The following is a 12,960-nucleotide window of genomic DNA, read 5'->3' as shown; positions in this document are numbered from 1 at the left end:
ACACTCACTGTGCCTGGGAATTCAGCAAGAATCAAACTTAAAGTAAAAAGTAGGCTAGTTACATCCACAACTTAGTAAGCAAGGTGCTGATAGCCCTGAGAGGCCACATTTTCCATCGGAATCAGAATTTTGCTTCCAATGCAGAAAAAGAGCAATGGCATTCTGAGAAATCCTAACAACCAAAGAACACTATTTATCCTTTCTTATTTGCTATTATTCCCTGTACTAGACAATTTTCACAAATGTGAAAATTACGGCACAGGAGGAAAGTGAAAGATAAAGCAACCCACGCATGCTTTTCTTTCAATCCTTCCTCATTCATCAATAAGCAGAAAATAGAGAGTTTTGCATATCAGATAAAATAACAACAGCTGAGTTAGCTTTGTCCAGTCTTTCCATTGTTCTGGGAAGAACAAAATACATATGCATGTAAAAGCTACAAAACACAAATTGTATAATTTCAGTGATACCACATATGAGTTAAATGCTCTTATATTTGCATTTAAAACTGGCATTGCACAACATAAATATGCATGGTAAAATTCATGCTAAAAATTAACATTTTTAATTCTCCTTTATTTAGAATGACATTAAACGGAAAATAAAGAACATCACGACAACTCAAGAGAGATCAACTGTGGGAAAAAGAAAAAAGCTACATTTATAGACAACACTTTTTTCCTGTGTTTCGAGCAAGGGGTCCCACATTTTCATTTCACACTGAAATTATACCACAAATTATGTCGCCCACCATTAGTTATGTATAAAATACTGGCTGTCCATAGGGAGAGAGATCTTTCCTCTCCAATCATCTGGGTAGTATTATTGTAATCCACCACCTTCCTTTTATTATGTGTGTTTTCCCTGCTAAGAATCCTGAGGAAGTAAAAGCCAGAAATAGCCCCAAAGATATATGCCTAGTGGTCAAAATAGGACTAGCCAAAATACCCGTAATGCTTATTTCTAGAAACTAGCAACCTTTGCTAACAGAAGTTAGAAGCCCTCTCTCTCCACCAGTGATACTTCTATTCATGTGACTCACTAACCCTTAATTGTTAAGTTACCTCTGTTTTGTGATTTTAACTGTCAAAAAACATCTCACTTGATAACCTTCCCGATGCTTTCCTATTTGCACATCTGCACTTGTGGGTCTAATTTGTGTTAGCTGGGGTGTCAGATACACAACAGTCATATTGGGGATTATAATTTACAAACTTCTAGACCTGCTCTGAAGTTTCACACACATTCATGCTATAACCAGAATATCCTTGTTAACTGGAGAATCACACTGCAGTTACTTATTTTATCATCTAAAATGGCTCACTGGGAAGAGGGCTGCTTCCTCAGCTTTTGATTACTAGGTTGTTTGCATCCATGTCCAAATCATGCCTATACGTGTCTTCCCAGCAATTGTGATAATTGTGATAATAGTTTGAAAATGATTAAGAGTCACCTAAAGTCTCTTTGAATCTCATTTTTAAAATAGTTTGTAGTGTAGGAACATTTCATAAATACTGAAGAAACAATTGGAAGAGATTGTTTTATGGGAAAATATAGTTGGGAACTTATTACCTTGACAGAAAGAAAAAGAAAGTCACCTCTTCCTTTCATTGTTTTCAAGTATTAAAATGTTTTAGGGGCTTCCCTGGTGGCGCAGTGGTTGAGAGTCCACCTGCCGATGCAGGGGACGCGGGTTTGTGCCCCAGTCCGGGAGGATCCCACATGCCGCGGAGTGGCTGGGCCCGTGAGCCATGGCCGCTGAGCCTGCGTGTCCGGAGCCTGTGCTCCGCAACAGGAGAGGCCACGGCAGTGAGAGATCCCCGTACTGCAAAAAAAAAAAAAAAAAAAAATGTTTTGATTATAGTGATTGAATCCTGCAGCAATTGAACTTGCCTAAAAGAGAAAATACTAGAGTAATGTGACTCAGTATTTTATGGACCATGATAGAAAGAATGTAAGCAAACAAATGCTTGGACTAACAAGTGGCAAAGTCTAATCCTTAAAACTATAATGACCCAAAGAAATGTTTCATCCAAATAAGTGCTTTGAATTTTTCTGCCTGGCTTAATGACTGAGGTGGGGCAGAGGGAGGAATGGAAGGAGGCAGAATATTTGCTCTGGCATAGTCAGTGAAAATGGCTATTAATTTAGAACCCACCCACCAATTCAGCTAGCTGACTAAATGAGATGAAAAGGAGGAATTACAAACTGCTGGCCAGCCTACTCCTTGGATCCACTAAGAAGCGCTGTATTCATTTGTTAGGGCTGCAGTAACAAATTATTATAACCTCAGTAGCTATTTTTTTTAAATAAATTTATTTATTTTTGGCTGCATTGGGTCTTTGTTGCTGCGTGCGGGCTTTCTCCAGTTGCAGCGAGCGGGGGCTACTCTTCATTGTGGTGGGTGGGCTTCTCATTGCGGTGGCTTCTCTTGTTGTGGAGCATGGGCTGTAGGCCTGTGGGCTCAGTAGTTGTGGCTCGCGGGCCCTAGAGCGCAGGCTCAGTAGTTGTGGCTAATGGGCTTAGTTGCTCCCCAGCATGTGGGATCTTTCTGGACCAGGCCTCCAACCCATGTCCCCTGCATTGGCAGGCGGATTCTTAACCACTGCGCCACCAGGGAAGTCCCCCTCAGTAGCTTAAAACAATAAAAATTTACTCTCTCACAGTTCAAGAGGCCAGCTGTGCAAAGTCAAGTTATCAACAGGATGGCTTCCTTCTTGGTGGCTCAGAGGGAACAACTGTTCCATGCTTCTCTTCTGGTTTCTTGAGATTTCTGGAAATCCTTGGTGTTTCTTGGCTTACAGCTATACAATGCCAGCCTCAGCCTCCACCTTGCATGGCTGTCTTCCCTCTGTGCCTCTCTCTGTGTCTTTTCAGGGCGTCCTCTGCTCTCCGTATGTCCAACTTCCCCTCCTTATAAAAGGACACCAGTCATTGGATTAGGGCCCACTCCAATTCTGTAAAACCTTCCCTTAATGTAACTAATTCCATCTACAAAAAACTGATTTCCAAATAAAGACACATTCACAGGTACCTGGGGTTAGGACTTCAACATCTCTTTTGAGGGGACACATTTCAACCCACAATGCTTCTCAAACTTATCTGCATACTAGAATTACATGGGAAGTTAAAAAATACTGATACCTGGGTATTGCATCCCAGAGATTCCGAACTAATCAGGAAGAGGTAAAACCAGGGCACCCAGATTTTTTTAACTCCCCCAAGTGATTCTAACGTAAGGCAAAAGTGTCAGAACCACTAGAATAAAGGATTCTAGTTGTCAGTTTCTCGAAAGGATATTTTAGCATAATGAAGTGTGTGCATTTCAATGAGAAAAATCTCTTTCCTTTAATCATATTGACAAAAATGAAAAAAATTGAAAGTAGGTGATCAAAATAAATGGCATGTAATCAAAAAGAATTTTAGAAATTTACCACTTGACACATGTTCATTCAGTGAACATTTTAATGCATGCTGTGTGTTGGGCCCTGTGAGAGGTCCAAAAGTGGTCATCAGAACCTTGGAAATCAGCTGCTTTTCCTCCAAACTCTGGAGGAAGGAAAGGTTTCCTTGCATTTTGGCCAGCTGTGACTAGGTGTGGAAATTATTCCTTCTCCAAGACACTGCCCAATTATTAGTAAATAGTGGAAATAGAAAACTTAATGTTACATTAAGTTATTAAAGAAAAGCACTTCACTGGGGTAAACTGGCTGAAATGTAAAACAATTTCTTACATTTCTTTTTTCAGAGCCTAAAAGACCCACTTCATACAGATGCCTATAAATGTTGTCAAAATACTATTCACCATACTACCCTGTAAGCTCATTAGGAGCTGATGACAGCAACTAAATCAACACAAACTTGTTCTTTCTTGTCTCTTGGTCTTCTGTACGATGGTTTCTACCTAGCATAGATTTACCTCAACTTACTTTGTGTCATTGTTATGGACTGAATGTTTGTGTCCCCCCAAAATTCATATGTTGAAATCCTAACCCCCAGTGTGACAGTACTGTGGAATGAATTACAGAAACCTCAGCTAAAATTGGAGTCTGTGCAGGTTTATAGGGGGAGCTCTCATGCCTGCCATGCGTGGTCATTTACTACAAATAGGAAAAGACACATGCCTACATCTCAGGGAGGAAGGGGCTGTCTACTTTACTATCTAGCAGGGAGGAGAAAATGTAACTCTGCCCTTAGACAGCCCAGCCCATCAGACCGTAGCAGCTCAACCAATGAGAAGCCTCCATACTTTGTACTCCCAGCTTCCTCCAGTGGACTCTTTGGTTATTACAGCCCCTTCCAAACCACCTCCCCCACACACAAAAAAACAATTCCTTATTAAAGCAGGTTCCCCTTCCCTGTTCCCTGGATTTGCCTATGAGCCACCATAGTTTGGGTATCCCGAACTGCAATTCCTCTATTTCTGCATAAACTCACTTTTGCTGGTAAAATAACTGGCTATTATATTAAAAACTTGACAATATTAAAAGGTAGAGCCTTTGGGAAGTACTTAGATCATGAGGGTGGAGGACTCATGAATGGGATTTGTGCCCTTACAAGAAGAGAGCAGAAAACACTCTCTCTCTCTCCTCCCCCACCTCTTTCTCTCTATCTGCTCTCTGCCATGTGAGGATACAAAAAGAAGCCACCATCTACAAACCAGTAAGAGGGCTTTTACCAGAACCCAGCCATGCTGGCACCCTCATCTTGGATTTCCAGCCTCCAGAAGTATGAGAAATAAATGTTTGTGGTGTAGGCCAGCCAGTCTATGGTAATTTGTTCTAGGAGGCAGAGCTGACTAAAACAATCTTTGTTTTCATTCTTTATCCCTCATCCAAGATACTTTTCCGGCTAATAACAGTCATCCTCTATTCATAAAGAAACAGTTTTTGTTTTTCATTCTCAAACTCCCCTGTGAAGAACTTTATTTCATCTTAAGTTTAGAAAAACGCCCTGTGTCTCACCATATCAGCTAAGATTTTTTAGATAAAAAAGCATGTCAAAGATACACATAGAGCAGAAGCCCAGTTTTAACATCAATATATTAATTACTGTCGAAAAATTTGCATCATAATAATATGAGCAGAATGAAAATATAAATACGTAAAGGATGTTTTTCTGCATTTCAGCGTATGAAAAAAATCTTCATTTTTATTCCAAGAAATATTGGCAGTCTTGGGGAAAACGTTTTAGACAGACAAACCAATAAAATACTTATTAAAACCCACAGTAAAAAGAATGATGAGGTAAATTAATGAAAGGCAAGTTACTTTGGGCAAAAGCCCATATTTTCAATGAAGTGACATATGTACCTCTTTTTCAAAACATGATCATATTTAAATAGGAAAGACAGTGTTATTCCCATTAATATTGGGAAAAAAATCCCATAAATAGTTACTAAATGGGAAACTTACATTGCTTGTGCATAGTAACATACATTAGGGGGAAGGGCTCTTACATGTAGCAGTCTTCAGCGTGCTGTGTAATAGGTTTTCAATTCAGGAGCTCTGAACTTCAGGTGCCCTCATTTCTTCCTCAGGGTGCAACAACCTCATCCCTATGAAAGTGCAACCGCTAAGTACATCTGTGCACACCCTCTTTACCAACTCTCTTAACCTTGTCAGTCTGTTGCCATTTCAAATTTCCATGAAATCTACTTTTAAAAAACTGATCAGGGCTTCCGTGGTGGCGCAGTGGTTGAGAGTCCGCCTGCCGATGCAGGGGACACAGGTTCGTGCCCCGGTCCGGGAAGATCCCACATGCTGCGGAGTGGCTGGGACCGTGAGCCATGGCCCTTGAGCCTGCGCATCTGGAGCCTGTGCTCCGCAACGGGAGAGGCCACAGCAGTGGGAGGCCTGCGTACCGCAAAAAAAAAAAAACACAAAAAACAAAAAACTGATCAAGAGGCGTCAGCGCTTTCTGACCAAAAAGAGCACAGGTATCAGGTGGTCACTATCTCAGCTCTGCCACCAGTGAACTGGGAAAAGTTACATAACCTTTCTGTGCCTCAGATTCTTCTTCTGTATAGGAAATTAATATTCGTTGAGATTTTACTTTGGACTAGTCACTGTAAACCTAGAAGAAATAATTCTAAGTCAAACTCAATGATTTCATAACTATTTAAGTAATTCCAATATTGCTTTTTAACCTCCATTAATTTCCGTCCCTAAAATTTGGGATGGGCCAACTGGATTATATGTTAACATGAAAACCTAGCTCTTCGAAGTCTGGTCTCTGGACCAGCAGCTCCATGCATCGCTTGGGAGCTTGGTAGAAATTCAGAGTCTCAGGCCTCACCCCAGTCCTGCTAAATCAGAATCTGCATTTTAACCAGATTCCCAGTTGCAGGCATATTAAAGTTTTACAAGTGTTGGACTGGATGGGTAGCAAAGTCCACTTAAACTCACAGGGATGCACAGAAAGCAGAGGGTCTGGCATTGGACCCCACAATTCGAGGCTAAGCGTTGCTACTTACAGCTTGTGTAATCTTCAAACAGAGAGCTTCCAAATACATGAGTTCACTTTTATGTGTCTTAGTTCCTTCATCTGTAAAAGACAGTAAAACAATAGTTACCTGCTGGGGTTGTTTTAAGGGTTGCAAAGTACTGGGTATAAGCAACGAGTACAATGCCTGGCACACCGGAAACTCTTTCAATCATTAAACGAACATTTACGGAATCTGAATCATGTGTGGGTCAGATATGTGCTGGGGGCTGTGAATGCCACAGGAAACAAATAAAAGACCACACTTTCATGCAGCTTGCATTCTAGTGAGGGATTCTGGCAACAAAAAACATGTAAAAAATAGGGTCACACAGGGATATGTTCTGTGACATAAAGAGAATGACAGCAGAGCTATTACAGACAGAAAGTTTGGCAATCACCTTTAGAGGACAAAGCAAGTGAGTAAGATACTTTAATTAGTTATATTTGATTAGCACCCAGAGCTAAGTTCCAGGCACAGTGCTAAGCGTTTTACATGCATTCATGTTTCCAGAATCCTCCAGTTTGACCCTCTTACCAGAGAAATGGAGAACTTGCTTGAATAAGGGTATTCAATGGACAAACATTTAAGGTGAAAGTTTCATGGAAGATTTTTTGCCTCTGTTATCCAGTTACTGTAACAACTTTAATTTTTACTCCCGTTGGGATGCTGAAAACTTACTACTGCTCTTTAGCCTGACTCAAGGAACCTCTCAGAACCACCCACCCCAGCACTAGAGACGACAATTCTGTATACTCAGTAATATAATCTTTACATCTAGATATGTACTTGGGGACAGTAACATGGCAAAGTCCATAGGACTTATCTTTCCACCCATGGAAACTAAAAGACTCCTCACCTCTTTTTATAGAAATGGGTATGTTTAACTTAGTAACTTGGCTACATTCCAATTTATACTTTTACCGAAGAATGTCAGTCTGTGGGTTTAGTAGATATTTTTCTTCATTTCCTTCTGCTACACAAGAAACAGGCAAACAAATAACTGTTATGCGGTGTCAGTGGCATGAAATAGCTTTTATATTCCAACACAGATGGGGTATCTTAATAATGGGAAGATAATCTCACACTTTAAAGAGCTTTGTTATAAAAGATGCCATATAAAAAGGAAGTTATTATTCTTAGTTATAATATACCCTAAAAAAAGGATTTACCATCTAAATGGCTGCTGAAACGTAACTGCAGAATTGCTTATAATGCTACAATCAGTTGAGGCCAAATTCAAGAAAAACTCCATCCGGCATTCACACTGAGAAGACCCACATGTGCCTTTAATTTTTCTTTTTTTTAATTTCCTGGGCTTCCGGCCCAGAAATTGGATGGAAATTTTATTTAAACCTGCTCTTGTGTATCAACTTCTGGTAAATATCAGGTCTTCAGTTGACTCAAATTATGCTTTACATTTTGAGCAAAGGGAGGAAATAAAATGATGCATATCTCCTTATATACATATATTTATACACCTCTTACCTCTTCTGACTATGAAACTGTGCCTCACACGAAATGGTCATCATTACTCCTGCAAATTTAGGATGTCCTCCCTTCTGCTGCGACCATAGATTCGAAATTTCATTAAATTCCTTTCCAGCGCTAATCAGCTTTCACCAGCACAGGCAACGAAAGTAATCTGAGCTTGGAAATGACTAATTATTTGGAGACGGCAGTGGGGGGTTCAGGTTTAGATTTCTTTCCCTCTAATTTAAAGCAACTTCTCTCCTGTCTTTTTCCCGTCATTTTGCTGCCTGGGGAAAGCTCCTCCTCCTTGATAAAAATGCTCTTTCCCTTCCCATTACATAGGGTCTATGTTTATGTATGTATTAGAAGGAAAATGCATTATGAGACATCGACTTGAAAATATTAAGAGAAGAGGCACTCCTGTGATGGATGTGGGCCTGGCAGTAATTGCACCTGCTAGGTGCAAGGCATGAGCATAATTTGCATGGAAAGTTTTCTCAGTTCCTTCCAGAATACACCAGTTCTACCCAATAAAACATTCTGTCACACTCAGGGGGTTTGCCAACACATTGCCAGATTGCAAGCAAAAAGATTATTTACAGTAACCAATAACAACTGAAACGACCATAAACCACAGTTCTGTACCTGTTCTATTTTTTTCTTTTGCTAAGTAGAGAGACCTTAAGGAGCCCAAATTTACTGCAATTTAATTCTCACAGGAAAAAGCACATTATTTTTATTTATAGTAGTGAGCTCCATCTATCCTTGCCTCCCCTCTTTTGAAACATAAATAACCCCATCTTTTTTTTTTTTTTAATCCAGCCATTACTTTGACAGGGAAGAACAGTTTTCCTGGTAAAGTGAGAGATAGGATAAAAGTGGCCAAGAGCAGACAAAGTTACCCAGTGTATCCCAGGACCCTGCTGTGTGCTCAAGGGAAAAGGAGACATCACTGCCGAAACAGCTCTGGGGGAAACCCCGCCTCACTGGACCCTTTGAAGCAGTTGCTTTCCACCAGCAAGAAGGACTGGGGCCCTGCATGTAGGCTTCAGTGTAGGCAGCAGTGCTCTGCATCTTACTGACCTGGGTTTTCTACCTGTTATCTTTTAAGGCCCCTGAAGGAGAGTTTTCCAAAAGTTCAAATTCCATTCTGAGTTGCAGGGGACTAAACAGGAGCACTTATTCCTGGGAGAAATGAGCAAAAATGAGATAGAGGAGCCAAACAGCTATTTCCCTTAAAAGCCCTCTCAGGTCTTTTTCGCCCTGGCTGCTGCCCTTGATGAGCGGTTGTGTCCCTCTGACAGTAGGAATCAGAGAGAGGAAAGGAGAGAAGAGGGGACACGGCTGGAAACGCTTAAGTCTAATTAAACAAACAGGAGTAGATTTTTTTTTCTATAAAGAGAAAGTAAATTTATGCTACACTTTAAAAACAAAGTCAAAGAGTTATAAATTTCAGCCCCAATTTCAGTTTTATTCACAAGGACTACTGTTAACAGTATCCTGGGTCATCCTTCTAGAAATGGTGAATGCATAAACATGCATGTGCACATGTATATAAGCAAAAAACTGAAAATACTTTTCCTGAAACTTCTTCCTCCTAGTAATACCTCTTGAAGGTCATTTCATGCCAATACTAGTAGATGTACTTCCCTCTCTGTAGGTGGCTGCATTATATTCCATCCTGTCTCCACTATACTTTAATTAGCTGTTCTTTTAATTAGCAGGCTTTCATTCAAGCCTAGGTTGTCCAACCAAACACTGTCTTGTATGTATTTAAGACAATAAAGGCGATAAGATCTACCTTATAGGGTCCTTGTAAAAAGACAAAAAAAATTAGTGATTATTCTCATAACTAACTCATTTCAGCCTTAGGCAAGTTAATTTCCTCATCACTAAATCAGGGAGTAATAATAGACCCAGGGGTGTTCTGGGGACAATCAAGAACTAATTCACTTAAATTGCGCAATCCGCTACCTGGTACGTAGGCGGCCCTTAATAAATATAAGCTTTAATACTAAAATTGCCCATCTTTGCGCACTTGTGGGAGAGCAGCTGTAGGAGGCTTTCCTAGAAGTGGAACTCCTACCTTTAACCCGTGCTCCCCGGGGCCCGACTGTGCGCGCACAAGGCCACCCAGCGGTGATACGCTGACCGCCGCCCCCCTCTGGAACCGCGCCCAGGGCCCTGCGGAGGCCGAACGCACGTGGGCGCACGCTGCCTGAGCGCAGGGCGACGCGGGGTCCTGCCGGGCGCAGGGGCGCGGAAGCGCGGGTTGGCACGCGGGCGGCGCGAGGCGCGGGACCCCGTTGGCTGCTCCGCCGCGCTCCCCGCCCCTCCCGCCCGCCCCTCTCCCCTCCCGCCCGCCCCTCTCCCCTCTTTCCCGTGCCCGCGCCGGAGCGGCGGAAGCGCAGACACCGCTCGCTTGGCGCCAGCAGCGGCCACAGCAGCCTGGCGCGCAGCGGCGGCGGCGGCGGCTGGCAGGCGGGCGCCGCGGGCTCGGCCGGGAACGACGCGGACCGGGAGGCTGCGGCGGCGGCGTCTCGCGCGGGCGCGCACGGCTGCCCAGCGAGCCCCGGCGAAAGGCGGCTGACCGGCCGGCGGAACTGGCACCTGGTGAGCTAGCTGCAGGGACAGGTAGGTTGGGCATGCCCGGCTCCTCTCGCCGGCCCGGGTACTGGGATGAGCCAAATGCTGGGGCAAACTTTCCGCCCTGGCTTCACGGCTCCTCAGCCCCAAAGTTTGTTTGCGGGGTAATACACTCGATGGGTCGAGAATAAAGGCTGCCTCTCCTGGCTCTTTTGCTTGGGGGAGATTATTTTCCTCCTTCTCGGTAGAGGATTGGTTTTCTGATGGGAAGACTCCGCATCCTCGGCACGAGCGTGGGGTAATGCGAGGTGGGTTCCCCTGGCTTGTCCTTATCTCAGCGGATTTGGCCAGGGAAAGTTGGGGGAAAAAAAAAAAGTTGTTCACTGTAAGGGTGCAGAGGAAGAATCCCAGGTCCATGGTGCAGAGGATGGAAATGAGATAATTTTTTGCCAGAAACCCCCTTCCTGGCCTCCAGCTCTAAGGAAGCCAGGGTGGGGGATGCCTCCGTTAGCCATCAAGTTTGCCGAGATGCATTTTCTTTCCACTTTCAAATCTGCAGTCTTGGATGGAATGCCCCGTTGCGTTTATTTGACAGGTTTTCTCTGATGGGCTGTGATCCAGTTTAATTGAGATCGGCCCCTGTTCTTGTCTGCTTCTCCGTTCTCTAAGGGGCCCTGCAAAGCTAACCAAGCAGGTACCAGAATGTTGAGAGGTCGAGATCAGAAAACCAGGAAGTGCCAACTGCACTTGGGGTGCACAGCACCTTGGGGGATTTTTTTTTTCTTTTTTTTTTTGGTTTGTTTGAAATGAACAGCTTCTGGGCTCTGGTTGTGCAAAGCTCCGCACGGCTCGCCAGTCCTTGTGTCCTTTCCTGTATTGCATTTGCGTATTGATTTACAGCAGGGAGATGCACCCAGAGGAATGATTTAATAACAAACGGTGACCGGTATGGGGAGGAGAGGAAATCTCCGTTCTGAGCCGAAGGGAGGGGAACAGAGTTCTGGGAAAGGGGTGGCCAGCCTGTTCATCTCAAACCAAGATGTGGGGAAACAGAGCTAGAGAAAGCAACAGACAGGAGTTGTGTCATGTGCAGGAGGGAGGTCAGAAGCCCCAGCTCATACAGTGAGTAGGTAAATCTAGAAATAATTTTAAAATGATTAAGCAAGAATAACTGGAAAAAAAAAAGTAGGAACGCTGTATGTGCTGTGGTTTCTGTCTGCCCACATCTGTTTCCCATCTCCCCACAGAGATGAATATCACACCAGTTGAAAAAGAATTCTGATCTGTTAATAGATTAAAAACAGGAATTAATCAGAACAATGATTCAGAGCCCTTCAGAGATTGAAAGGAGTAATTGCCTTTGAAAGAGCTATTGCCTCTCAATACTGAAGTCAAATGTGTTACTTTTGCCTTGTTAACTGTGTTTACTAACAGTCATAGGACTTTGGCTGCTGTAACCTGGTATCTGTGTCTGTGGTTTTAACCTTTTGTGAGCCATGGTACTAGGGAGGAAGTTGTCTGACGGTTAATATTCATACCCATTTGAGCAACATTAGCAAAATGCCTAATATGTGCCAGTTACTGAGTACAGTAAGATAGGTTCTTGTAAATGTTGTTCATAAAAGATGCCTGATTGGGTTCAGCCTCCTTAATGGAAAGACTGTGCCAATTATAAAAATAGTGGCTTCAGGAATTGCTGATCTTTGAATGCTTGCTTGAAGTCAGTTGAGAGTCAACATGTGGTTTGAGGACCCTGGAAAGGATCCATGTCCACCAGGGACATAGAGCAAATTGCTGCACTTTTTTTTTTTTTTTTTTTTTTTTTTTTTTACATGAAAGATGAGGTTGAATCCATATGTGTGGCCCTCCTATCTAAAGGTGGGATATCGGAGGCACTGAATGGCTAATTGATCTGCAGGGGAATAGATTCAGGCAGTGGCTGCCTCAGACAGTAACATTCAGCCCCATGTCCTATTTGCTATGTGGATGTCATTAAGGTCAGCCGGAAGACGTGAAGGCATTAAGTTCATTTCTCCTGGAGAACTCTAATTTTTAAATATCCTTCACACCACAACTGGGTAGCCCAAGTGTTCCTTAAAATGGCAACAAAACATTTAATAGGACCAAAGTGCTGAGCAGTTTCAACTGGAGCAGAAGATTAGCTGCAGCCTTTCCGTTGCTGATTTATGTTCAATTTTATCACTGTCACATTTCATCTATGCCTAGTTATTACAAACTAATAGCCTCTTCACTCTGCTGGCGAAGTGTCTTTCTCTTTTGTAAGTTCCTAACTCCTTCTCATGCATTCAGTACACATCTTCCAGCTTTGTTTTAACTATGTAATTTAAGTGTCCAACTTGAAGTTCTCATTAACTCTTAATATGTTTTGTGCTGAAATAGTATATAAGTGCCCCTTT

The 12,960-nt window shown here is 42.7% G+C and overlaps 2 protein-coding genes across 5 annotated transcripts in view; one reads left to right on the top strand and one right to left on the bottom strand.

The window, feature by feature from the left end:
- Positions 1-458: 458 nt before the first annotated feature.
- LOC307192974 (uncharacterized protein) lies at positions 459-12,041 on the bottom strand (the record flags this gene model as incomplete). Its single annotated transcript, XM_079934349.1, has 4 exons — positions 459-1,825; positions 6,476-6,546; positions 10,044-10,575; positions 11,976-12,041. 4 exons carry the CDS (start codon positions 12,039-12,041, stop codon positions 1,634-1,636), a joined length of 861 nt encoding a protein of 286 aa, XP_079790475.1. The 3' UTR covers positions 459-1,633.
- CNTN3 (contactin 3) overlaps positions 10,355-12,960 on the top strand; it is a 321,453-nt gene continuing 318,847 nt past the window's right edge. For 2 of the 4 annotated variants that reach the window (XM_079933635.1, XM_079933636.1), the window contains exon 1: positions 10,355-10,591. The gene's annotated coding sequence lies outside the window, so the exon portion shown is untranslated. The remainder of the gene's footprint in view (positions 10,592-12,960) is intronic. The other 2 variants (XM_079933639.1, XM_079933640.1) reach the window with 2 other exon arrangements.

The sequence above is a fragment of the Stenella coeruleoalba genome (assembly GCF_951394435.1).
Source record: "Stenella coeruleoalba genome assembly, chromosome: 10".
Lineage (NCBI taxonomy): Eukaryota > Metazoa > Chordata > Mammalia > Artiodactyla > Delphinidae > Stenella > Stenella coeruleoalba.
This window is presented reverse-complemented; position numbering and strand designations above follow the sequence as displayed.